At 41.8% G+C, this 26209-nt stretch overlaps 1 protein-coding gene across 4 annotated transcripts in view; it reads right to left on the bottom strand.

The window, feature by feature from the left end:
• tex2 (testis expressed 2) overlaps positions 1-25935 on the bottom strand; it is a 28204-nt gene extending 2269 nt beyond the window's left edge. The window contains exons 1-12 of one of the 4 annotated variants that reach the window (XM_072368394.1): positions 25337-25935; positions 24432-24520; positions 10998-12762; positions 8439-8639; positions 7347-7710; positions 6336-6619; positions 4943-5086; positions 4720-4819; positions 2873-2993; positions 2166-2288; positions 1677-1886; positions 129-249 (exon numbers count right to left, since the gene is read on the bottom strand). In XM_072368394.1, the coding sequence (XP_072224495.1) occupies positions 129-249; positions 1677-1886; positions 2166-2288; positions 2873-2993; positions 4720-4819; positions 4943-5086; positions 6336-6619; positions 7347-7710; positions 8439-8639; positions 10998-12740 (3411 nt within the window). In that variant the 5' untranslated portion in view covers positions 12741-12762; positions 24432-24520; positions 25337-25935. Of the gene's footprint in view, positions 1-128; positions 250-1676; positions 1887-2165; positions 2289-2872; positions 2994-4719; positions 4820-4942; positions 5087-6335; positions 6620-7346; positions 7711-8438; positions 8640-10997; positions 12763-24431; positions 24521-24655; positions 24761-25336 lie in introns of those variants that run through there. The other 3 variants (XM_072368397.1, XM_072368395.1, XM_072368396.1) reach the window with 3 other exon arrangements.
• Positions 25936-26209: the final 274 nt, after the last annotated feature.

The raw sequence follows: 26209 nt of genomic DNA, 5'->3' as shown, positions 1-26209 counted from the left end.
CATAAATTAATCTCAAAGTCCTCTTTCATTATCTAAATTCTGATACAAAAACATCTGGGGGGGGGGTCATCATTTGTTTTAAGTAAAGTATCAGTCTTTTTTTAAATGGTAAGATGAGTTTTGTATACCTGGAACTCCTGATCCAACTTCTTCTCAATCCACTCAGTTACATGAACCAGAGTGACCTCCCTCTCGCCCAGTTTAGGCCGCGCTTTGAGCTCCAGGTGAGGAGGACTCCGGAAACCATACCTGACAACCAAGAGAACACATTATTATTTGTGACATAAGCTAAATAGCAGTCTATTTCTCAGACAGGCTCTGTAGATCAGGGCCTTTTGTTCATTTTGTTCAGTTCAATACATTTTGTTATTGCTCAACATGCTAAAGGAAAGGAAATGTGCACCACAAATTAAGCTCATAATGATGCAGATGATGAGTCATTCCAAACCAGTACTAGCTTGTGATCCCTTAAAATGAGATTAGATGGTTTAGACTTAGATAAAATGTCTGACTACTCATCACAGGTTATGGCAAGTCAAAGTGTGATTTTTTTTTCCCTTCAAGATCTACTTTTAATAAGCATCGTGTTTGCTCTTTTAGAGGACCACAGAAGTGACAGTAGTATGAGAAAAAGTATGACGTTAAAGCAAGAAAAAAAACTTGCAAACATATACTTGCTGTGGAGGTCAGTACCCTGCATTGCATTTATAATTCTCTGTAAAACTCAATAAATGCTTCTAAACATGCACAACAAATTTTAACAAGATTTATAAATATAAAAAAAATAATACTTTCATAAGCAATGGACTTGTTTTTTGGCTCAGATTTTTCATACTTCCCCTTTATAGATAGTATCAGTGGCATAATAAGTCACCACCTGGGTCCTGATAGAAATGGGCCTCGTCATCACAATGCATCCAAATGATAAGCTTACTATTACTATTCAGTCTGCAGCCTGCCTTCCTCTTGCCTCTCTGCTGTTTGGCTGTCTCTCATCATTTCACGCCATGATTAAAGCATATTTATCAGTAGTAACCAAGTGACAAACAGTTCAATCTCATAGTAAACATCAGATTATCAAGGTTAACTTCAGCAGGGAGATAAAAGAATGCAGCTTCAAGACATCGAGCAACATCAAAAAGCTCTCCAGATTAGACATGCAAAATAAACGATCAATAAGAAAACAGGCTAGCAGCTATGTGTAGCATAATCTGCTGTGGGAATACCAAAACAGATTAGTGGCAGTGTGAAAAATTTGCATTCCTTAAACCCATGCAGAGTTGTAAAAAAGAACATTTAAATATGCAGCTTGCTCTGCTTGTAATCAGCTGCAAAAATCACACGTTGGTGATAATCTGGAGGCAGGAACATCAGGTTGCACACGTTGTGGTCGACTATAATCGTCCCAGGTTGACCTGATATTTTGCATGTGAAGGTCACTATGAGTATTTTAGGTTTTAATCCCCCACGTCTTTACTGAGAAGCATACTTTTATGCTCTCATCTTTTAGATTGTAAGTATATTTCATGATTAAAACTTTTTTGTTCCCTTATTTTATGTGTATCTGCCTTTGCCCAGCAGAGGGTGCAGTGTTAGGTTCTTATGCATGGATCCCTGCATACTTACTGCTTGCAAACATCTAGGGGGTCAGGTTTTCATCACACTCCTCTACCTACCATATCCTGTCAGTCGGGGGAGGTGGGATGTTGACAGCCAGTGTCCCGCGGCACTCTTGGACCTCCACGGTGAGCAGCAAGGGTGTGTTTGATACCTCCTCCATCTTCTTCTTAATAAACTCTGTCTCAGTGGCCTTCTGGAAGTATTTGGACTTGGCTATCTTGTCCACAAAGCGCATGATCTTGCTGGGTCTATGGCCTCCTACATAGCTATAAGAGGACAGGACAGAAACCGAGTAGGAGGGGGAGACAAGGACTGAGTCAGGTTCATCATTTATTCATAACATCATCTCTCACTACTCAGCACCCACGATGGAGAGACTGTAGGTGATACATTAAATCAGCAGCAAGCCTTCTAACGTGTGGGGCTAGGTGGGTGGATGGACTTAGAGGGCAGAAAATTCAGCACCAACACATCAGCATGAATCTGCAGAGCCTATTTTTAATCCAGATATGCAATAATGTCATAGTAATGAGATATTTACTCACCCCTCAGCTCCAGGCTGAGTGGGTTTGTCACTGAGGAGTTCTGGGGGATCCTCCTCATCCGATGAGCCAGCACTGGACGACTCCTCATCACTGTCTGCTAGGCAGTAAGTCCGCGGCCTGGTCCTTATGCACACACACACATAAATACACACTCACTGTCACAAAGTCAGGTCCCAACAGCTTTGCACAGAACAATTAAAAATCAATACCAATTTCCATTAAATGAATTCCAATTGAAATACATCATAGGACTTAATCTGTATAGATTCTCCCAAATTAAGATATAATATTTCAAATGCAAAATAAAATGTATTGTTTCAGTGACAGGCTGCTTAAAGCATTCATTCCCAAACTCACCATTCATTGGACAATTCCGTAATTGCAGGCGTCCAAAAGGGGGGATTAGTATATGAAGAGAGGGGAGGAAGAGCCAACACAAAAACGGTAGGAACTGTGAAAAACACACTTGACAACTAATTTGGCTCTATATGCAAATCAGCCCAATTAAAATCCAGCTCAGAGCCGTTTGTTTTCCTAAAACCTAATCCTTCAAACATTTCTTTTTGGCCCCACCACTGGGACTGCTTTATAGAACAATAAGATCACTCTCAAAGATCTTTAAGCCATTTTAAAATTTGATTCTGTCTCAGAAGCTGCATTATTTTGCTTAAAAGGAAAAATGACTAAAATGTAAATAAAAGCCTCACCAGTCTTTCCCATGCTCCCCGAGCCCCTCGCCTTCTTTCCCCAAACGGGCAAGGTTCAACTTGGTCTCCAGTGTCATGAGGAAGGAGCCCGTGTAGGAAACGTCAAGATCAAACCACAGGCCTGGACAGACAATGTGAGATAGGTACGGAAACCTCTTAATGATTGTTCACGTCCCAGACAGTACCACATCCATGACAGAAATGACTACTTCTGATTGATACTCTTTTAAATGAATGACACTCTCCTGCCTTGTGTTAAAATTGATGTGAGGTCTCTCACAGACCTGCCAGGAAGATGATCTACCCTCTTGCAAACACTGAAAAGGTCAGCTCTGAGGCAGCAGTGTCTCCTTGTGTGCTTACTTCATTACAATGCTTCCTGTTTACACATCGATGGGAGAATGGTTAAGATTTCAATCCCCCTGCTCTTTGTTCAATGAATCCTGACTTCTGCAGCTTATAACTGTGGTTTGTTAATCCTCTTTCTCGCTTTTCCTCCCCCTCATTTTCCAGTCTCTATAAAAGCTCCACGTTTTGCATGTGTCTGACAGATCAGCATGAAGCGTAAACACAAACCAAAAAAATACCAGCATGTAAGAAAGAACCTATAAAGCAGCTGCCTTCTCTGGGTCCGAACCCCTTTAACGTGGATCGAGGAAAAGAGGGAATGTGTCCCACGGTCTGGAAAATTAAAGCTTCAAATATTTTAAGAATTTGTTTTAAAAGGTGATGCAACAGAATTGTAGATAAGTATCTATTACAATTTTCTTTAGATGTGTCGCTTGAATAAAATTCAAAATTAGCTAAAAAATTAGAAAGAAAAAAATCTTTTTCATTGTTGATGGTATCTTTGCACTATGTGCAATTGAAAAATACCTTTTACAAATCATAACATTCTGTTATTATTTAGAATTACAAAGCGTCCCAACGCTTTTGGCCGCAGAGTTGCAATTCCAGCCACATTTTCCCAACATCAAGGAAACTGGAAGCTCTCTAAATTACCAGCTTTTCCTCATTACAATAACACAATTCATCCTTTTCAGTTCATGCAATTTTTAGCAAAACACATCTAGAGATGTCATTCCCTGCAGAGTAAACTGTTTGTCTGATGATGCATTATTAGCATACATCTGTGGGTGTATAAGACAAACACATTTATCAGCAATGAAGACGATGCGGAAGTGTGGCTGACGGGCGGATGCCTCACGATGAGTTCCTTCAGATCAACGGCAACCAGCATTACATTATCATCAGTTATTTTACTTCAATTCAAACACAAGCTCAACAAAATAAATCTTCAAAATCAAGCAAAGCATGAAAAAATCTAAAAAAAACTAATGACCAAAATATATATCTAAAAACTCATTCCTTCCTTTCTGCCCATCTTATGCTTCTCTAATTTCCCCCCAAAATCATTTGCTTAAGTAGAAATTAATACACCTCACATCCCTGTGTGTCAAACTAGTCCCTTAGCTGGGGCTCAACGCTGGCAGGATGAGTTGGTGTCTCAGGAAAGGCTGAGGGGAATTAATTGTGGCTTAATAGTGCAAGGTATGCAAACGGAGTAAACTCCAGAGTAGACAGGGAGAAGGAGGTCAGAGGGTAACTCTTTCTTAGTCCAGTGAGAGGAGGAGCAAAGAAGTAGAAGATGAGGACACAATGAAGAGGATGGAGGTGCAAAAATGTGAGAGCATGTTCTGCTATTTAGTGTCAGAAAGGCCAGAGATACACAGGCACAGAAAGACAGAGGAGAAGAGAGAAGGAAAAGACTGACTACTGTAGCAAAAAAACAAAAAAAACAAGCCAGAACAATGTGAAAAGCATGACATAACTATTTCTCCTCCTACCTTGGTGATCAACTGCAGGTTTGGAGGCACGGAGGATCTTAGGAATGGAAAATCCCATGTCCAGCTCCGTCAAAGTCAGCTCATTCATTACATATGGCAGCTGAAACAGAAGACAGCTCATGAGATTATCAATACAACCAAAAGAGGTATGAAAACTTACATTTCAGACTTGCTGCATTTCTTTTCTTAAAGTATATTTTTGCAAACTGGTGCCACTACTCACCCTGATCTTACTAAGCTTCATTTGGATCTTTTTAGAGACAACATCGGCCCAGTACTTCTCTCCCAGGAAGTCCCAGAAGATCCTTCCGAGAAATGCATTGACCCAGGCCTCAGGCGCAGCTATCTCCTCTGAACTTCTGCGTAGCTGAAGAACATGCATTATATGTACCACGGCTTTCATTTTCTCGACTTAAGTCAAGCTAATACAATCAGATCAAGATTAATAACAGTCTTCATCGACATCAATCTTTAGTCCGATTCATGCTCTGTTTGTTCTGATGGTTCGCTGTTGGACACCTCTTAAACTCTCCTGCTTGCAAACACTGAAGTGTTCAAAAAGTACATACCATCTGAGTTCAATAAAATTACAGTGTTAGTCCCACCAGTCCATGAATTCTTGCTCTACCCACATATTAATACTTCAACTGATCTTCACTTCAACCCATTTACTTAGAAAATATACAGCGCACTCTATCTAAAACCCTTCAGCCTGTCTAGCCCTTGACACTTCCTCTGCAAGCTGCTCTGCGACTCACCTCCAATCCAGCTGCTACTTTTCAAACTGTCTGCTTTCTACATTGATCATATCTGCCTTTAATGTTGCTCAGTTCAGGGAGGAATCTAAAACTAAATCTAAAACTAAATTTTAACAAAAGGCCCTTGTCCAAAACAGCTGTTCTCAAAGCAAGCCAATCGGTATACCCATATGCTGCACCATCCTAATTGTACCCTGTGGAATTTTAATGTAAACAAACAACAGCTCATTTTACAGTATACACTTATTTTACCAAACACATATTTGTATCCTTAAGGTCTAACAACTCCAAACAAACCCACTTTATCCTGTAAATGGCCGCAGGGGTTCTGAAGCCCATCTCAGCCGTTACTAAGTTACCTGTCCATCTCAGAGTTAACACAAGAAGGAAGATAACCATGAAACCACGGCCACACACTCATACCAACTGCCAATTACCAAAACCAATACCAGTTACTCTAACATTCATGTCTTTGGACTATTAGGACGCTGGAGCACCCAGAGAGAATCAATGCAGACACAACGATCACCTTTTCTCGCAGTGAGGCGACGGTGCTAATCATCTCTGCACCCTGCAGCCCTCTATTTACAGTATGATGAGGCAAAGCATCAGTGTGACCTATTCTGGAGAAAATAAATCACTCTGCAAAAGGTCTTAGATAAGGGCCCATTTATAGTCAGCTGCAGATTTGCACACAGACAACAGCAGATGTGTCATGTGTGGAGCCCTTTTCAGTAGATTTTCGCATTACATCTTCAAAAATGGGCAACCCAAGCTTTGACTCAAGTCAGCAAGCAGGTCAGATTCCCAAATTTCCTGGTTGCTTATCAGGCTCACAAGGATCCATCTTTCTCATACCTTTTTGGCAGTTTTAGGGCTGCTTTCAGGGCTGTGCTCAGGGCTGTTGGCTGGGCTTTTTGGTGGTTCCTCAGGGTTAACATATTTGGCCATGTAGACATTATAATCTAACAGCATCTTCTGCTTCATCCCTCCAGTGGAGCCACAGGACAGGGAAGCAGAGGTCTCTCTGGGACGAGGCTGGGACAGCTCCTCCTGGCTCCCCCTGCTGCTGCTCCTGCTGTCAGCCTCCAGGCCTCCACCAGATTGGATGCTGCCACTGCGGCTGTGGGAGGGCAAGAAGGCTACAAGTGGAGGACGGAAAAAGCAAGGAGGAGAAACAGGGGAGGGGGTACTGTGTTTATTATGAGTCAACAAAACTGTCAGATATTCCAGTCAATAGATCAATTCATACAAGATGCATGTGCAAGATTTTAAAAGGCTCACATAATTAGCATACCCTTTGTATTCCTATCTTACAAAGCACTGCGGCACAGAATTAGCATACTTTACTCAGCTTAACACACTACATCCTTTCTACGCCTCCCATTCCCACAGAAGTAGTAATTTTCAACATAATTGCTCAGTATGTTCAAAAAAAGCTTGATATCTAAACAATCATCCCTGTAATCCTGTCCACGCCGTACTGCTTTTATCACTGGACCCACACAATGCTAGTGTTTCTCTTTGTATAGGCTCTAATCCTTACAGGGCTATATTCCACTGTGGAAACCAATACTATAATATGCTGCTTCTCTGTGCATGTAATCCTGCTGACCCATTCACACTCAGCTGTTCACTCAGTTGAGGGGATTGGCAGTCCCTAAGCTGAGGCTTATGCACAGATCTGATTGCTATGCAGTAACATACCCAAGAGAATGGTCACTCTGACTGAGTGATGGGCACCCGTGCAAATACAATATGTGTGTGGGAAAAGGCTGAGCAAGGTCGACAACCTAAACTACTCTGAAGTACATGTGTGTCTTTGCAGCTCTATCTGTGACAGTGTTCATAGCTCAGACCGAAGCTCACCACTCTTGCAGAAGCCAGACAGACTGGCACCTCTCCCCTCTGACTTCAGTCTGGATGCTAGAAGAAACCTTCGGAACCATTCTTCCTTTTCCCGACCGGTCCTCCCAAACAAGTAGATTGTCAGATCCCCTCCTCCAGAGGTTGGTCTTTTGGGTTCCTCTGCTGATGCCGAGCCTTCAGCTTTCTCAGCCTTGTCTGTTCGTTCTAGCTTCTCAATCAACCCTGTTAGTTTGTCCTCCCCAGCTTCACACTTTTCTCCCTGGGTCTTAGACATGAAGTCCTCCTGCTTGGCCAGCTCAATGCAAATAGGGTATTTCTTGTTCCAAACTCTCTTCCTAGCAAGGCTCTGGGGCTTCAGGTAGATCTGTGGGGTATATGTACAAAGTTCATAAAATCCTCTCCATGAATGTTGATGAGAGAGCCTTGCTGTTGATTATGGAGGGAAATTATGGAGGTTGTTTATGAACCCCCTTAATATATTTTCTATATATCTGCATGAATTATACCTTAGACTGACTATAATTTCCATAACTCCAAAAAGTGCATAAAGAAAACCTGAATGAACAAATGAAACTAAAATGTTACTAATGTTGATAATAATCAATAGTAGAGAAAAGTCACTTGGAAAAAGCCAAAGAAAGGAGAGTTGTGTAGTTGTATCATGAGAAGAAGCCTAATGAATTTGTTGCATGAAACACAGGCAGAAACGTCTTGTTGCTGTTCTTCCTTCAGATATACAAAACTGTTAAGTCTGAATATCAATACAAAAGACACAGTTCTGTATTCAAGGCTGGAGACTTGCAATATTCAGTCCATGTTTACACACAGGGTGCGCCTCTGAAAATGAGTAGATTTGTCATTGGACATGGGCTATTAGTAAGCAAGCACTCAAGCAAAACCAAATATGAAGGGACGTGTGCTCGATGTCTGTTAAGCTTATCGTCAAGCACTGAAATACACTGGGAAGTCAGCAGAAACACACACACACGTCACACATTAATATGTCATCTTGTCTCAGATGCGGAGTGAGGTTTCCCACAGGTTACAAAATCTCTCTTTTCATGACCGACATGCTTCCACAAGCACTTTTACCTTGCTGTCAGTCAGATCGTAGATCTTCTGGCTGATATAAGTGACGTCAGGTTTGGGCTCGTTGTGTGTGGCACGGCGGGAGATGTTCCTGTTGGGCTTGGACAGACGCAGGACTGAGCCCTCTAAACGGACGTAAACAGAGTGGGTCAGGGTGGCGTGGTACATCTCTGGGTCGTAGCTGTGGATCTCATTCATCCAGCCCTGAAAGATTTAGAGGAGGAGAAGAAGAAGTCAATTATCTCCCCGACAATTCTTGATGCCCTTTTTTTCATTGCATTGTCAAGTTCTAACTTGGATTTTTGAAAACAGCTGCGACTGTGTTAATTGACAATGGTTTCAGGGGTGTTGCTGAGCCCTGCAATTAATTCTACCGCAGAATTTGTCTGTTTTATATTGCAGTGCTGCCTGAGGGTCTGAAGAGCTCAGCTATTCAATATTCATTCTGACCTCGCCCCAAGCCTAAGGAGCTTTCTCGAAAAGATTTTAAGGTAATTCGATTATCATTAGTTAACCAGAGGATGTAGAACAGTATTCAAGAAGCAGTCGCTCAATGCTACTCACAGAAAAATGTATCAGCTTCTAAATCTGTGATATAAATCAAATAGTCTGCTACAGTAGCTGGTGCTCACAGATAGATTCATGACAGGAGTTTAGAAGTCAATATCAATATCAAAATTTCAACCCCAAAATCAAATATTTGACTTAAAATGTAAAGATATGCCTGATAAAAATCCCTTAGATGTAGTTATTTATGACATCATTAAAATATTTATTAATAAAACTAATAATGGTGATGTGTCAAAAAATTTTTTTAATTAACACACATTCTTGTAAAAGATGATGGGATAATAGGAAGGATAATTTATTGATCCCTTAGGTTGCTATAAAGTGCTATAGGCCTTAATTCTGGCCAATATGAGATCATAAATATTCAAGTGAAAAATGTATATCATATTGAATCCACGGTGAATTCTTAATAATCTCATGAGTGTTCAAGAAGCTTACAAACCATGTGCAATTTCCTATACAGATTACATACCATGCTTATGTTGGCTGTAGTTTCTATCACTCCTATACTCGTCTCCTCTTTTGGAGCAGCTGTGCCCTCTTGTCATAAGCCAACAGCCCCCAACAGCTTGATTCCTACATCCAAGTACATGTCCTTTCATAACTCCTTTAAACCATGAAAAATTTCTCAACTCAGTCTGCAGCAATGAGAGAAAGTGACTGAGAGCAGGGAGTGAATGTGGTGGAGCTCTCACCGAAATGTTTGTTTGAAAGAAAATCTGGGGCTATTTCTAAAAAAAAAAAAGTTTTGTTTTGCCCCACGAGGCTGCACATAGTTTAATCATTTTCCTACCTTATCAGACCAAAAGGACACTCAGTGAGCAAAGCGTCTTAAGTTGAAACAAACAGGGAGAATCAGTGCTTGGTTAGTGTGAAAGGATGTTCAAAGGACAGGGCAAAGGATTTATTTTTTCATACATTTTTCAAACTACAGTACTGTGCAAAAGTCTTAAGCCACCACTTCTCTCTTCATATTTTGCTTCCAAAGAGCCAGACTTTCTTGTTTTTAAGTTTTTAAAGCAGTCTTAAGCAGTAGTTTCTCAGGCTTTTTGAGGGTCTGTCAAAGTTTGTCACTGTCTCATTTTTTAATCAACAGGGTGATTCTAATAGAACTCTTAGCTGAAAACATGGCATATCTCAGCATGGTGTGCAGTGTGTCCGTAAAAGAAAGAAATACAACTGGACAAGTGGAGGACATAAAAAGTGGTAGGCTTAAAAACTATCTACAACAGATGAGCAGTATCTGAAAGTGGTGTCCTTAGGACATAGGGAAAATCCAGCAAATACCTGAGAGATGCATCTGGCCCCTCAGTTGATCCATCTACTGTTCACTGAAGCTTCATCAGAAATGGTCTCCACGGAAGGGTGGCTGTCATGAAGCCATTCTTAAGGAAGGGAAACAGGGAGAAAAGGCTGAGGTATGCCAAATGACACAAGAAGTGGACTGAAAATCAGCGGCAGCAGGTGGGATGAATCCTCCCCAGACCCAGGACCTCAACATTACTGAAGCAGTGTGGGATCATCTTGACAGAGAACGAAACAAAAGGCAGCAAACATCCAAAGAAGAGCTTTGGAATGTCCTTCAAGAAGCCTGGAGAACTATTCCTGAAGACTGCTTAAAAGAAATTACAAGAGAGCTTTTCTAAGAAGGTTTAGGCCGTGTTGAAGAATAAAGGTGACCTTAAAGCTTGTTAGAACTGTATGAACCTTTGCTTTAGGTATTGTACTGTACCAACTCTGTTAGCATGTGCTTCAATAACTCTATAAAGCTGCACTTCTTTCCCATTTTCCAGGCAATATTCTAAAAAATGAGTAGTGGCTCAAAAATCTCCCACAGCACTGTGGGTTTGTCTTGCAAGTTAGCACAAAATTTTTGCAACCAACTAGAAACAGTCAATCTATACCAAGCATGTAACACCACAAACAAAATGTCTACCCTTCGATGAATGGGAGGGATAATCTCTAAGCAATTCATGTTGTGCTTTGTCTCACCTTGAATATTCCTGGTTCTTTGATATCCAGCTGGGGAACATTCCACGGCTCTATCCTCTGTCTCCCTATTCTGGTCCCTGATGAGGAGTGTCGAGGAGAAGACAGCCAAAGGACCAGCAAGGCCAGCATGAACCCAGCTACTATCCCATGCAACACAGCACATACACATGGAGGCACTGGAAGGACTAAGTACCAATACACCAACTGTGTTAAAAAGATGAGGCCAGTCACAGGCAGATTGTCCACTTCCTCCTCTGCCCTCTCTTCCTCTGTATCAAGTTCACTACACAAACCAGTGCTGCCAGTGTGTGGCTGCCGAGACAGTGACTGATCCCCATCTGGTGTTTCTGTATCAGTACACAGCTCAAAGTCTTCAGTGTAGAGTTCACAGAAGTCCTCATCTTCCTGTCGAGCTACCAGGGCTGACATTGAGCAACGGCCCAAAGTAAGAGAAGGAGACTTGGGGAGAGCAGATGAGGCTTGGGTGAGAGCTGGAGCTAGTGTCAGTGACGGGAATGAGAAAAAATTAGAGTCAGGCCCCTTTGCTGTCGGGGTTTCTTCCTCTTCTTCCCCTTCAGGGCCCTCCTCCTTGATGCTGTAGTTATTGTTACTTTCTCCATGTCCGTTTACTGCTGTCACTCCACTGAGCTCTGATGCACTGGAAGAGAGTGATTTGGCCCGATGAACAGCACTTCCAACAGCTCCTACACCAGACTCGTCGCCCATGATCTTACTAAAAAGCTGCAGCGGATCAGACATCACCTCTGACAACCGTCGCTTTGTGTCCTCAATCTTCGCTTCCACCTCTTGGACTTTAAAGAAGGATCTACCATCTGGAGACATGATGGGGGAGGAAGGGGCTGTTTTGGAGTCTCCTCCTGCTTGAGTGACAATGACAGGGCTGGAGGATAAACGGGGTTGAGAGAACTGTTTTAAGAGCTGCATGTTGCGAGGTGGAGGCCGATGGGATGGCTGTATTTGCTGATGCTGAGGATAGTGATGAAGAGGTCCTTCTTGATATTCGGCCTTAGAAGTGTCTGTAGACAACGACTTAACAAAAGATTTCATTAAGTGTCTGTGGCGTGCTTGTGGTGGTACAGCAGCAGAAATCGCAGAACCTGTTTCTCGAGAGTCAACGTCATTCGACAAAGACCGAACAAGGCTGAGAAAAGGCTTGGAGGATGACAGCGCTGCAGACTTGCAAGGGGAAGTGGAGCTGGAACTTGGGGATGCGGGAGTGGCTGACCGGTCAGAAGGCCAGGAGGAGCTGGGAGGAGGGATGGAGGTCAGGTGGGCTTGAGTGGAGATGGGGATAATAGTCATAGCAGGAGAGGGTGTGTGTAGTTGGGAGTCTGAAGGCTGCACAGACAGAATAGTGGCTGAGACAGGCAGCACAGCAGCTCCAGAGGAGGCCTCCATGCCTGCAGATTGAAACAGCAACTCCTCTTTTGCCTCCAAGGCTGTGGCAACACATTGCTCATCTGCCTCTGTAAGTAGGACTTGAGGTTTCTCTGCGTCATCAAGAACAGATGTAACTGCAGATGATCCGACTGAAACCCCATAGAGCTCCTCCTCTTCATCTTCTTCTTCCTTCCCCAGAGCAGAGAAGTGTATGGTGATGGTGTCACGAGAACGGGAACGCTGCACCTGCAGCTTGGGCCCGGGAGTGTGACGAAGGGGTGGAGTGTCAGCATGCTGGCCACTTCCCTTACTGCTGCTGCTGCTGCCCTGACTGCTCATCATCACCCTGCACAGGGCTCACAGCCTGGAAGAGACAAACGGAGACGGAAGCAATTTTCTGTTAAAAACAATCAACGGTTGAGTAGAATGTAGATGTATGTCCATGTTCCTCGACCAATTAGCCCTCAGTATGCAAAGATGAAGCAGATGGGTCTGAGTCACTCTCATGCCAGGCATCTCTCTGAATCTTACCAGCACCATACTCGATCACTCACCTCACTATGGTAACGCAATTAACGGGTTACTTCAGAACACATAAGCCTCGAGGTTCGCCAACCTTTCAGCTGTAATTAACTCCACCTTCCAGATGAAGCAGAATGCATGGATAAAACCAATTAATGGCTGCTACTCTTACACAAAAATAAAGATGAATATTCAGATTGTTTTATCTTTAACCTTTACTGATCTAATCTTTTTCTAGAAGTACTCATACCGCAAATTATGATGAAAAGAGCAGTGAAATTAAACTACACACTGAAACTGTTGGTCTTCAAGCCAAAACAAACTGCTAATAACTAAGATAGCTGCTACCATATCCCCAACAAAGTAAAGATGGGTATTCCATCATCTACACTAAATAATGTCATCAAAAGATTCAGAAAATCTGGAGACCTCTCTGTAGGAAAGGATCACAGCCAAAATGATGAATTGGATCATTGTGATCTTCAGGCCCACTTCCAGAAATCATTGTCTGTGAACACAGTTCACTGTGCCATCCCCAAATGCAGATGAAAGCTCTGTCATGCAAAGAAGAAGCCATATGTGAATCTGACCCAGAAATGCAGCCTCCTCTGGGACAAAGATCATTTGAAATGCACTGAGGCAAAGTGGAAAACTGTTTGGTGGTCAGATTAATTGGAATGCAAATTTGTTTTTGGAAGCTGCATCATTCAGACTAAAGAGGAGAGGGACTGTTCCAAAACCTGCATTTCTGATGGAATGGGAGTGCATATATATTATATATATATATACATATATTATAGGACTGGCAACTCGCACATCTGGAAAGGCATCATCCATGCTGGAAGAGATATCCAGGTTTTAGAACATATGATGACATCTTTTTCAGGTAAGCTTTGAATATTTCAGCAAAACAATGTTAAACCACATACCGCACCTCTCATAACAGCATGGCTTCATCGTAGAAGAGTCTGGATGTTGGGCTGACTTAAATGCAGTCCAGACTTTTCACCAGCTGAAAACATTTAGAGCGTCATGTAACGCAAACTATGGCAAAGAAGAGCCAGGACTGTTGAGCAGCTAGAATCCTTTATCAGAAAAGGATGGGACAACATTCCTGTCCCAAAGGTCCAGAAACTGATCTCCTCAGTTCCCAGAAGTTCCAAGACTTTTGTTAAAAGAAGAGGGGATGCTACACAGTCGTAAACATGGACCTGTCCCGACTTTTATCAGAAGTGCTGCTGCCATCAAATTCAGGATAAGCTAATATTATTCATGAAATAGCAAAATGTCTCACTTTTGACACTTGATATGTTTTTTTATATTATGTTGTGCATAAAATATTGATTCCAGAGTTGCAAAGTCATGCAAGCATCATTCTGGCTTTTTTCCATACTACTCTGTCTCTCTCTTTTGATTGTGGCAAATGTGCTTTACCAATTATGTGACATCTGTACCCTCCCGGGAAAGCTGCTTTTTATCCTGATCAAAACAAAAAAATGCCCAGTTTCTGTTTTGTTCGTCTGTCTGTTTCCGATTTTGTCCAATCAGGTTTCAAGGGTCACGCTCCAGTGCCATTCAGTGCACAAATACGGTCACATCTGGCTGCAAAAAAACCCCAATATGGTGAAAGGCAAATACAGCAATTCAAAAAAGGAAGTGACATCACCATACATACATTCACTTTTATATGAAGTCTATAGAGAACTAAAATTAAGTAATCTTTCTCTTGTTGATTAGGGTTCTTTTGTTACATTTAAATAACTAACTAATTCTTGTTCTTACTTTCTATTCTTATTCAGTCATATTTAACACTCAAATGCTATTTTGATACTGCTCAGTTCGTTTCCTGTGTTTGTGATTTTGTCTTCCAATTCCATCTTCTATCAGACGATAGATGTCATGTTCTACATTATTCTTGTGCTTTGTGGGATCCTAAGGAGATAAACATACACATGAAATGAACAATCCCGCCCAAGCACAGCAATATTCAGGACACAGTTGCACAGCGTAGCAGCTGTTTAGCTGGAGGAGCTGCAGGAGCATGGCTTCTATTGCATAGTCTCAACAAAGTGGTAGCAAAGTGATTTATCATGCAGTGACTTTTACTGAATTAAACCCCATGTTGTTAATAAGCCATCGTGCCTGTTTATTCTTCAAAACTGTATCGCATTACCAAATAGTCAGAGAACACACACACATGCAGAGAAAAAAAAAACACCCACTGACAAACATGGTGTTTGCACACACAGCCTCTCTGGCTTTCAGGCTTTCAGACTGTTGATAGAAATGGCCTGCAATGGAAGAAGGAGGGACGGAGAGAAAACACAGGAGTTAGCTGTGTGATTGCCTGCATTTCCAAGAAAGCCTTGCATCCCTTGGGGCTCTCTGGCTGGCACTGCCTCTCCAGAGACTGCATTTAGCTGGTATGGAATATCAAGACTATTTAACTTTCCCAGTCATCCATTTACTTGGTTGTGCCAAAATGAGTTTTGTGTGCATACGTTTAAGCATATGTGTGTGTGTTTCTTTTGCCATGGCTTTGAAAGGGGGATAAGCAGAAATAATGAAAACACTTTAAGTGTCTATAGAGGCTCCAGACATCCTTTCATAGGCAAGCTTGTGATACGAAATTCACTTAAAAACCATCAGAATGGCAACAAGAGAGAGATAAAACAGGAGTAGAAGAAGACAAATGAGGAAGGAGAGAGGGACATGGAAATGGAAGTGACTGTTGTTATCCTCAAAGCCTAAAGGATGAATTAAAACATTGTGAAGGTTGACAGGTTGAGCAGAGAATGATGGTTCCAGGCTTTCCTCAAGTCAAGTTTAAGCAATGTGTAGCCGAAAGACAAATGACACACCGCATCACACGCTGAATCAACGCAAATGTAGGTCCTTTAGTGAATAAATCTCACTAAAGCTAAAACAGATGAGTGCATTAATACAATTTATATTACACACCTAATATTCAAAGAGATACGGTTTTAAAATTTGATTATCTTTGGTGCATTTTTTGGTTGTTAAGCAGATTTTGTGTCATTTGAATTTATGCATTAGTTCACCTCATTCAATTACATACTGTATGCATGGCCACAAAGGTCATAGGTTTTATAAGGGCTGAAACACATAAATCACCCAAAGCAGTGTTCTCCAGGCTGACTTTAGAGTGACATTCACCATGTTTCCCGATACATCCACGGTTTTAGTTAGTTCCTGTCATCAACACACAACACTTTCATGAACAGCCTTATGTTTGTTTTAGCTCCCTGTCGGTGTGGAGAGGAGAGGAGAGGAGACTGGCACTGAGACAAGACTCATCCAATTAATCAAAGCAAGCAGGGCCACTCTAATCAGCTGAAGCCAGCTCCCATGGAGACAAGAAGAAAGGCAGGGAGGTTAAAAGGAGCGAGGTAAAAGAATGATATAAGTGGGTGAGCAGACAATGGAGCAGCAAGGTAAACATAAGAGACAATTACACTCTGGAGAAAGGGACAGAAAAGTATGTCACTGCAATCCAGGGACAGATACATTTCCTTACATAAAATCCTTAACGCAGCTCCATGTAATATCACATCTCAACATCTTACTTAAAAAAAAATCCACATTATTGGAATTGACAAAATTTTGCAAACAAGCACAATAAGGAAAAAAGAGCATGAGAGGGAGCGGTGAAGAGAACAAACGTACTGAAAGAGAGATGGAAATTTATGGTCAACAGTTTGTGCCCCCTTCAGCATGTTAGCTGAATGAGCTACTGAAAACCAATGACTTTACCCAATTTTTCAAAGCGCTCTAGATTGATTTAACACCCAGAGCTGTGCCTTAAAAACAGCATTTGCTACAGTTTCTTTATTTTCTTTCCCACTTTTAAAACCACAGCCGTGGCACTGAGCCTGAGAGATGCTGCAGCGGGGTCTAGGTTTTCTTTATTTTCACTCCTACTTGTCTGGTCTCTCTCTCTTCTCAATGCATCAGAAAAAATCTGCCGAAACTTACAGATATTGGCAAGTATTTAGCCCTGACATGATTGTACCTGAAGAGGATGAACGCTAACAGGCAGTCGATACGTATTACTGTTGACTGATCGAGTCTGTCCATCTAGATCTCTATTGAAATGCACAAGATTTTTGGGCGGTTGAACTAGATTTCTAAGCTAACTCATGTTTGTTCATTTTTCATCCGAGTAGTGTTGACTAATCATGTTTCAATGGGTTTTGGTTGTTTGCACTAAACAACGTGAAGAGGGCAAACACAGGCCAAAAACAATATCTTAAAACCATCAGCTAAAGATTTCTATTGCTCGTTATACAAACATTCTACGGAAGTAGCAGCAAAACATCGGATAAATCATAAAAATATGACTGTTCCTATAAAATAGCAATGTTCGTGTAGTACTAAATTTACAATAAACGTGTGGGAGGAAAAAGTCCACATACTGCATATACAAACAGCTAATATTGTATATTGTGGTATATTGTGACCTTCATGCTGGTTTGTAATGAGAAGGTGAATTAAAGTCAGATATTATATAAGATGCTCTGTTTTGTAAGTTCTTCTGTTGTGTCTGTGCTTGTTGTGTTATTCTCCTTTATCAAATGGAGAACAAGATCATAGTATCAATTTCAATTTCAATGAAAGTTGCATCTACAGGTGCCGAGGGACTGACTGACATCTGCTGAAGCCTCTAAAGTTACCATGCTTTCTACAGAAGAATTCACCTTTTATCAGATGATCGGTTTGAAAAGTAAAATGAGCGTAAGACGTGAAAAGAGACGCGCTATCGTTGCAATCGTCCCACTGTGTGAGTCTGAGGAAAACAAAGAGCGAGCAGAGGAAGAAGTGAGTGAGCAAGATACTGAAGGGGAGGGCAAAAGCAGGGAGATAAATCGGGGGAGACAGTGAGATCAGGCATGAGCACACAAGAGAAAGAGAGTGTGATAGAGCAGTTGATGTCACTGGTAACTGAGACATGCATATAGATGCAGAGAAGGTTGAGTCTTTCCATTTCAGGAACGCACTCTAGAAAGGAGCTTCGTGGGCACATGACATACAGAGGTGTCTGGATGAATGGTGTACAAACACAAAGGGAGGCACAGTGAAGAAGTAAGGTAATGAACTACAGCACCTAAAGCTGGTAGAGGAAGAGAAATCGCAAATTAAACAAAGACTGGAAAGACTTGTCCCCCAGCACAGTATAGGCTGCTACAGAGTTATATAACAGCAAAGAGGAAGCAAACACCTTTTTTCATGCTCTGATAACCTGGAAACATGGGTCCCAGTCTTCATCCTTGTGCCATCACACATAATATATTTTCATGTGCTTTGCAAACGGTTATGCATTTTTTTTTATTTTTCATTCATTAATTCATTTATTATTCATCATTCTTGTCAACCATTTGGTTACCCAAATGCAGACGATGAACACAACCTAAGGTAATTAGCTATGGGATGGAATAAAGAAGACGGTGGAACGAAAGACGGGATGGAACAAAAGAGGGCAACGAAAGGAAAACAAAAACAAAAAAGCAGCTGAAAGCCTAAGTAAGTCCAAAGTAAGGTAAAAAGTGTCTAAAATTCAATGAGGAAACCCAAAAAATATACAAATATGGAAGAGAAACTGAGTAACCAGGCTGTGGAAAACTGATGAAGGGAAGAGAGAAACATGCACACAGGGTATGAAAGGGTACTGAGACACAGGTGTGAATAAAGGCAATAAGGAGGGAGGGAACTGGCACAAACATAGGAAATAAAACAGATAAAGAAACCTTCCAAAATTAAACAGGTAATTTAACTACATACAGAAACCAAACATCATAACAAAAACTACTCCATGACTACTGGAAATGTGAAATGCTTTTTCCTGGTGACCGTGCTACAAGAAAAGTGACAACAAGCATTTGACAAAAAAGAACTCAACATGGTGGCTTCATTGTCACCACATTATCTCCGTACAGTGACAGGAAAGCCGACCTACACCTTTACTTGTGAAAGTGCTTAAGGAATCTCTGACTTCGACAAGGAAGCAAAACAATGGCGATTCTAAAAATAGCACAGAGGGGCTGCTGAGGTGGTGGTCTCCTGACACCAGCCTGGCCAAACATAAATGGGGGAATAAAAGGCAATGCATGGAGATGGTTTTGATTATTGCAGTTACTAAGGTATCTTCCACAGAGAATGCAACGACCCTTGCAAATTGAAGAAACTTTTTGCGCTAATATTCATAAATGAGCCACACAACTAAGAATTATTTCCATTACTGACTGATATAGCTGCTCCAAAAACCAAAGGAACACTGAAAACGTGGCACTTAAACTGTGATTAGTCTATTAGACCAATATATTTGTCCAGCAGCAACATGTATGCTCTCAAACCTGAAAATGCAAATATAAGCACACAACAGTATGAGTTCAACACAGTCCGGCTCCAGTTGCCTGGGTACTCATGATGAGCTCCAGCGGGGCTCAGATGAGACACTGAGGAGCGGTATAATGGTGAGTATCACCGCTCTGAATCATGCAGCTCTCTTAAAGAGAGGAGGCACAAAAAAAAAAAAAAAAAAAAACCCCAATAAAACCAAAGGCAGGCAAAGAGCACTCACACAGTGTGCTGGATCCGACCGGTTTTCTTTCTCACTAACACAGAATCAGCCATCAGCACGTCAAACATCAAACCTCACGACGCAGATGATCAGGCAGTTGCCATGCCAACAGTGAAGCTTTCATCTTGCATTGCACTTATCATTGTGTACTTTTTTTGTTTGGCATCGCAACTTTTCCTTAATAGATAACAGTGGTCTCCTAGGAGTGTGTGAAGAGTGCGTTAACACAAGATCTTCAGTGGAGGATCTGCAGATTATGTTTGTGTGTAATCGTCTATTCATCCATGTGTTTGTGTGGAGAATGTGCGGGTTGCCATGGAATGGCAAAACGTCAATCTCAGATGCAAAAACCTTTTTGAGACTGGTGGAAGACAGAGAGAAAGTATGTGTTTGTGTGTCTTTTTGTTGAACAAGTTACCAAAGATGTAAGTAAGCCTGATCAATTAATCATGTCTGTCAACATCCATTAACTTTCTCTTGACAACGTCAGCGATTAACTCCAATCTTCTCTGTGAGTGCCGAGATAAAAACGTGCATATTTGTATCATTAGAGGCAGCTCATTTGCTCAAGTGGCAACAAGCGGGTTTAACGCTTCACTAAATAGGAAATTTCCATTAGATATCAATGTCTCATGGCGCCTAACCCAATTTGACAGTGTAGAGATCAAAGCACTGAGACATCCAAATATATTAAGCAATTCATAGTCTGTGTACAAGCTGCTCACGGCCCACAAACAGCCACAAGGGCCGGTTTAATCTATCCTATTACATGAAGAATGGGGTGATGGAGTGAGGGAGACACGGGGGGTGGGGGTGGGGAAAACACTAAAACAGAAGAAAAATCAAACATCAAAAATGAAGTATTCTGAAATATGTTTGTAATTTTATTCCAGAAAATAAGTGACCTCTTTTACCAAAACGGTGGTGCAGTTTTCATGCAGAGAGTAGAGAGCAAAGTGTCTACATGCAATGTCTGCATGATTCGTAACTGAATGCCATAAAAACTAGACAAGTTTCTACAAATTATTTGAAATTAGTATGCATCACTGTGTAAAACTGCAGTTTTACACAGTGATGCATACTAATTTCCTTATAACAGCACCACATTGAAGACCAGCATCATTAGAAGACTCTTGGCCACTGAAAACAGCTCAAAGTAATCCATCCATTAATTTTTTTCTCCCATTTTCTGACAGTAACACTCAAGGCCTTTATACCCTCACCAGAAAGGCCTCAGCAGAGTGTCTGATTAGCGTTTAAACATGTCACTTTGCGACTGTGAAGCTTTCTGGTGGCGGATGATGTATCAGCAGATGAAAAACACACTGTATATAGAGTGTATGAGAAGCACTGTATGTCTGAATGGTTGAATGAGAAACACAGGTTAAGCCTGGTGGTGCATTAATGCACAAAGTGTGGATAACTTGTACTTCTCTGAGGGCAATTTTAATGCTGAACTGTATAATTAGAGCTCAAAGAGCGAAACATGCTAACATCAAGATAATGTCTTTTTTCAGAGAAGGCCTTGTTTACCTCAGCAAGACAATGCCAAACCACATTCTGCATGTATAATCAGAACAGCATGGCTCAGTAGTAAAAGAGGGCATGTGAGGGATTGGCTTGTCTGATGCCAGCAGAGTGTTGTGAAATGAGGAAGTGACACAACATAGAGGAACACATTGCCCTGTCCCAGCTTTCAAAATGTCATGAACTGAATTATAAATATTGCTTTTCTACTCTCATTTTCACACCCAGGACAGGTCCCAGTTCATTGAAGGGCCAACACGGAGACAAATGAAAAAACAACCATGCTAAGAGCAGCTTCATCTGCACATAAATTCACATTCTTCTATGGTGAGTACTGTTTCTGACCAACATCTCAGGTCTGTTACACAGATAAATGAACAATTAAAGCGTTAATTTGCATAAATATACTTTTTGGTCCCAAAAAAATCTAGATAATAACACTGCTATCCTTAGATATGCTTGTTAACATATGACTATCATATAAATAGTTGGTTATGGAACTATGATCCTACTCTTAATGTGCAATGTATTTATCTTGTACCGGTACACAAATACTCAACTTGTATACAAGAGTGTAGTCTGCGTGGAGATCAAATCTCTGTTCTTTCGATCTAATCAACACAGACTTCCTCTTTACTCTAACATTGTAACTTCCTGTTTGCTGCAATGGCCACAATAAGGGGGAAGCAACACCCTCTACTCCCTGCTTTTCTTTAGTTTAAGTAGAAACATTTATTTTTCCAGCAGCAGTACAACATTTGATTGGATATCTCAGCTTGTGGAGTCTACTTGTCAGTGTTTGCTTGTATGTAATTCATATCCTGATGAATAGAACAGCACAGTGTATATACACACAAACACACATTCAGCCAGAGTGGCAGCATTGGAGCTCATTAGCTGTAACACTTGTGGCTGCTCGTCATGGTGACAAACGGTTACCACACTAGCTGCTCTATCTTATAACTGAAAAGTGATACAGTTGCATGTGGAATACACACACGCATGAATTTGCGTGTGTATTCTTCCACAGAAAAATGGTGCGACCATTTATCTCGCACATAAATTCAAAGGAAAAAGTCACAGTATTTATCAGCAGATCACAGACCACAGATACAGGGGTGACAGAGGAAAAGGAGCATCTGATACTTTGGGAGCTGGCTGCAGGAATTCATTCCCACACAGCTACAGTGCAAAAAAAAAATCCTCAGTGACGTTGACACTCAGTCCGTGTTCGAACTAATCGTAGAGATGAGTTTTGGGTGGGGTTTCAGTTAGAACTTACACGGCTGATCTTTATGGAACTTACTTTGTGATGGGAATTTGCTGAAACGGGTAACAATCTTTTCCAAGCTGAAGCCACCAAACTGTGGACACAATTTACTATAGCATGAAGACTTCCCAAATAGTCTGGCTCAAACCATGAAAACATCCCCTGACCAAAGATAAATGAACGTATGAGCCTACTGATGTCTCGCAGAAGGAAAATAATTTACTAAAAATAGGAACCAGATGATGTTTGGTCATGTGACTTCCACAATTCTCAAAATGTGGATGTCTAAACAACGGTTTGAAGCTCCCCAGTGATCGGTTAGAACTGGAGAAACATTTGGAATGAGAGGTGAAATGTCTTCAAGAGCCAAGAAAACCAGGCCAGTTGTCTTCCTCTCCAGCTCTGAGAATATAAGGAGCTGCGTCTGTACATTACGCCTCAAACGCAATTGTGTTTGCAGTGGACATTTTGACTGGGATGACTACTAACAGTCAAACAGGAGACGTAATCCTTCACTAAAGCACCTTTTCACGAAGAAAAATGCTGTTTTAACTGTAGAAAAACCTACTGTCAACTCAGCGAAGGTCATTTAAGTAGCAAAAGCTCATTCTCTTTTGATTGTTATTACTTCCTCGTCCGCACAACATTCCCATACATTCTTCTTCTTTATAATCTAACTCAAATAAAGGACAGCAATTAAAATCAAATGCTCAATTTGAACAACTGAAAATAAGCCAAACATTAAACGATGATATATGGATGTGAAGAACTGCTTTCAGTCCTTGTATGTCATATGCTATGATCGCTAAAATTAAGGAAGCAAAACACACAAAAAAACGGTCTGTCTCTGTCGGTCCTCGTTAACGATCCTGACAGTTGAAAATACAAACCCTTTTGCGGTTTGTCTCATTTCATCACACTGCACAATCACACGCTTATCTCTTGCTTGTCATGGCATCCATGCACAATATGTGTCCGGCTGCAAAGATTATTGTGCCTGTCAATATTAAACACCCAAAAATGAGAGAATGAAGGCACAGGCATAAAGTAACTGTAACCCAAGTTAATCATCAAGCCAGGGCGCTGCCTATCATCTGCCCTGCCTGTCTGTAAAAAAAAAAAAAACACATGGGGAAAACTGAATTAATAGATCAAAGAAAATGTAGTACCTTTTATGAAAGCATTAACAAAATACAAGAAGAAATTGAGGGCAACTTCACTTGTCAAAATGTCTTCTAATGCAGCAGAATATGAGCAGTCATGTTCTGTACATGGCCCTCTCTGAATATACATGTTAAAGGCTTTATTACAGTTTTGTATGAGATGAAATCCAAACTGAGGAGAAGGACCGAGCCTAACTAACAATAGGCCACAAAGACTAAGTTTATTTAGGACCAGAGTGCAAAAAGTACATAGACACACCTGTGCATGGGAAACGTATATGAGCACAAGCATTAACACACATACAATGAACCCTTGGCTCAAACCACAAGCACGCAACACAAAGGTCGACTGCTGACTAAGAGAGACCCTCAAGCTGAATTTATTTCAGCTTTAACAACACATGTAATGCAATTCAACCTGAAAGTTCACAGCCCGCAGCACAAAAACACGTGAAAGTAGACGCACAGTATAAACACAGACTTATCCAATCACATCCATCTCTTTAGTTTCATGTGTTGTTATTGAACACATTTCTGAGAATCTCCAGGGTTACAGAGGCCAGTGTGCCATTCTGCTCCCTTTCATCCACAACAATAGCTTATTCAGATGGTTCAGCTGCCACTGTTTGCTTCTACCCTCACAGCAATTTGCCTGATTAAACTTAGGACATACTATTCCCTGTTGACAGGCTGACAAGCCCTCTCCATCGAGACCACGCCACTCTCTGTGGAAAGCAGATATTTTTGTTAAAAACAACCATGAGCACGCATCTTTGCATTTAGACAGAGTCAAGAGCTGTTGCTTTGACGCGAGTGAGGTTTGGGATCGAGAAAGAGAAGTTCAGGCGAAGAGGACAAAAATTCAAGGTCATGGATCAATTCCAACATTCCCTCCCACACATACACAGACACAAGGTCAAACGAGGACAAGGAGGAGGGAGATGGTGTCTTACTTTGAGAGTTTAGAGGCATTCAATGTCCTCTTGCAACATGGCCTGCACTGGCACACACAGCAAAGCCACGGATCATGATGCGAACAAGCCTGTGAGAACGGAGAAAGAAAAACAATCTGCTAAATGTGGTAGACACGGACTGAAAATGACATCATTAAAATGTATCACTCGCGCTGTTATCCAGCTGTCTGAGTTATTTCTGATTACTTTCAACCCTCATTTACCTTCAAGAAATGTTTAGATCTGCCACAGCGAGTTCTGTATCTAACAGTGTGACATTTCCATAATCACCCTCGCAAAAAGTAATGCTACAACTCCCAAAGGAAGCAGTTCACATGAGGATGCTGAGCAGAGAATCGCTCCAGATGATCTAAGAAGCAGTCACACGGGCCGAGATTGAAACTGTGATCTGTGTACCGTATGGCTGTGATGCTGTGGCCTGCTCCAAACAAGGAAACTCAGAGGAGGGGAGCAGCCTGTTCAGAGCTGTACACTTCACAGCAGGTTCTGTGGATAATGAGCAGCTCCATGGATGCATCAGTCACCTGCCAGTTCTAAGAATAAACCCGATCCACATGGCAGCTGTGAATCACCTATAACCCCACATCACACAACTGCCTGCAACATGATCCATACACTGTGGGGTTTGTGATTGGAAAGCAGCCACAGAGACGTGCTTTATTATGCTGGTGCTGGACCTCAGTGGTTTTGCTTATGAAGGAAGCTGATTTATCCCTTTCTACCAATCTAATCCAAATATAACTGAAGGTACCGCTTTCCTTGCTCCCTCCACCTCTTTGTTCCTCTTCTCCTCTTGGCTTTAGCTCTTTACGTGTGACAGTAACACATCCATAGCGACAGTGAGCGACAAATGCATGCAAACAAACGCACCTATGTAATCTTACCGTAGTTATCGCATCTTCATCCGCAGGCCACTGGGTCGCTCTGCATCCAGGCTCTGAATCTGCGTAATGCGATGAGATCCCCCGCGTGGAGCGCTTTTATGTGCAGCCTGGCTGGCCTGGGCGCCCCGCCGGAGTCCGAGCACACACACACAAAGCGCTACAGTGATCAAACCTTGCCCCGATTCATAGCTATACGCCGCCAATGCACGAGCTCCGGCTGCGTATTGTTTGGAGAGACCGGGGTACTTCGGCGCCACACCCCCTCCTCACCATCTATGAATGATACCCCCAAAGAAGCCTCCGATCGTGGGCACACTGCTGATTCATATTTTATTGTGTTGCAGCAGGAGAGTGAGAGTTGCGTCACGGCTTTGCAGAGAGCCAATAAAACGCGGATTTCCCCTTCACAAACAAATTAAACGCTACAGCGGAGAAACTGACAGGAAAACGAAAAACATGAAAAACAGACTGAGCCTTTCTACATTTAAAAAAAATAAATAAAACATACCAAAAAAAACCGAACAAATAAAAACAGGAAACATCCAAACCTATCCGATCGAACAGATCAGGTGCACGACATTACTGGCAGAAAGGAGCTCTGTCCAAGTTTGTGTTTGTGTTTGTGTAATCTGATTAGATTTGCTTGGACGGGCCGCCACCTACCGGGCTGACGTGATTACGTCAACGAGGGCAGAGTCCACGTGAGTCTCGCTTCTGCTGAGAGCAGAGAGGTGTTTGCTTAACCGCCTCCTTTATTCACTTGACATCTCTCGCAAATAAGCCTTTGTTGACATTATGAGAGCAGAGTAAAGCTCACGGATGCATCATCGCAGCAACTCTCATCAGCAACATGAGGGCGGATCTCCCATCTGG

The sequence above is a fragment of the Leuresthes tenuis genome, unplaced genomic scaffold (assembly GCF_036924035.1).
Source record: "Leuresthes tenuis unplaced genomic scaffold, fLeuTen1.0.hap1 SCAF_17, whole genome shotgun sequence".
In the NCBI taxonomy this organism is placed as follows: domain Eukaryota; kingdom Metazoa; phylum Chordata; class Actinopteri; order Atheriniformes; family Atherinopsidae; genus Leuresthes; species Leuresthes tenuis.
This window is presented reverse-complemented; position numbering and strand designations above follow the sequence as displayed.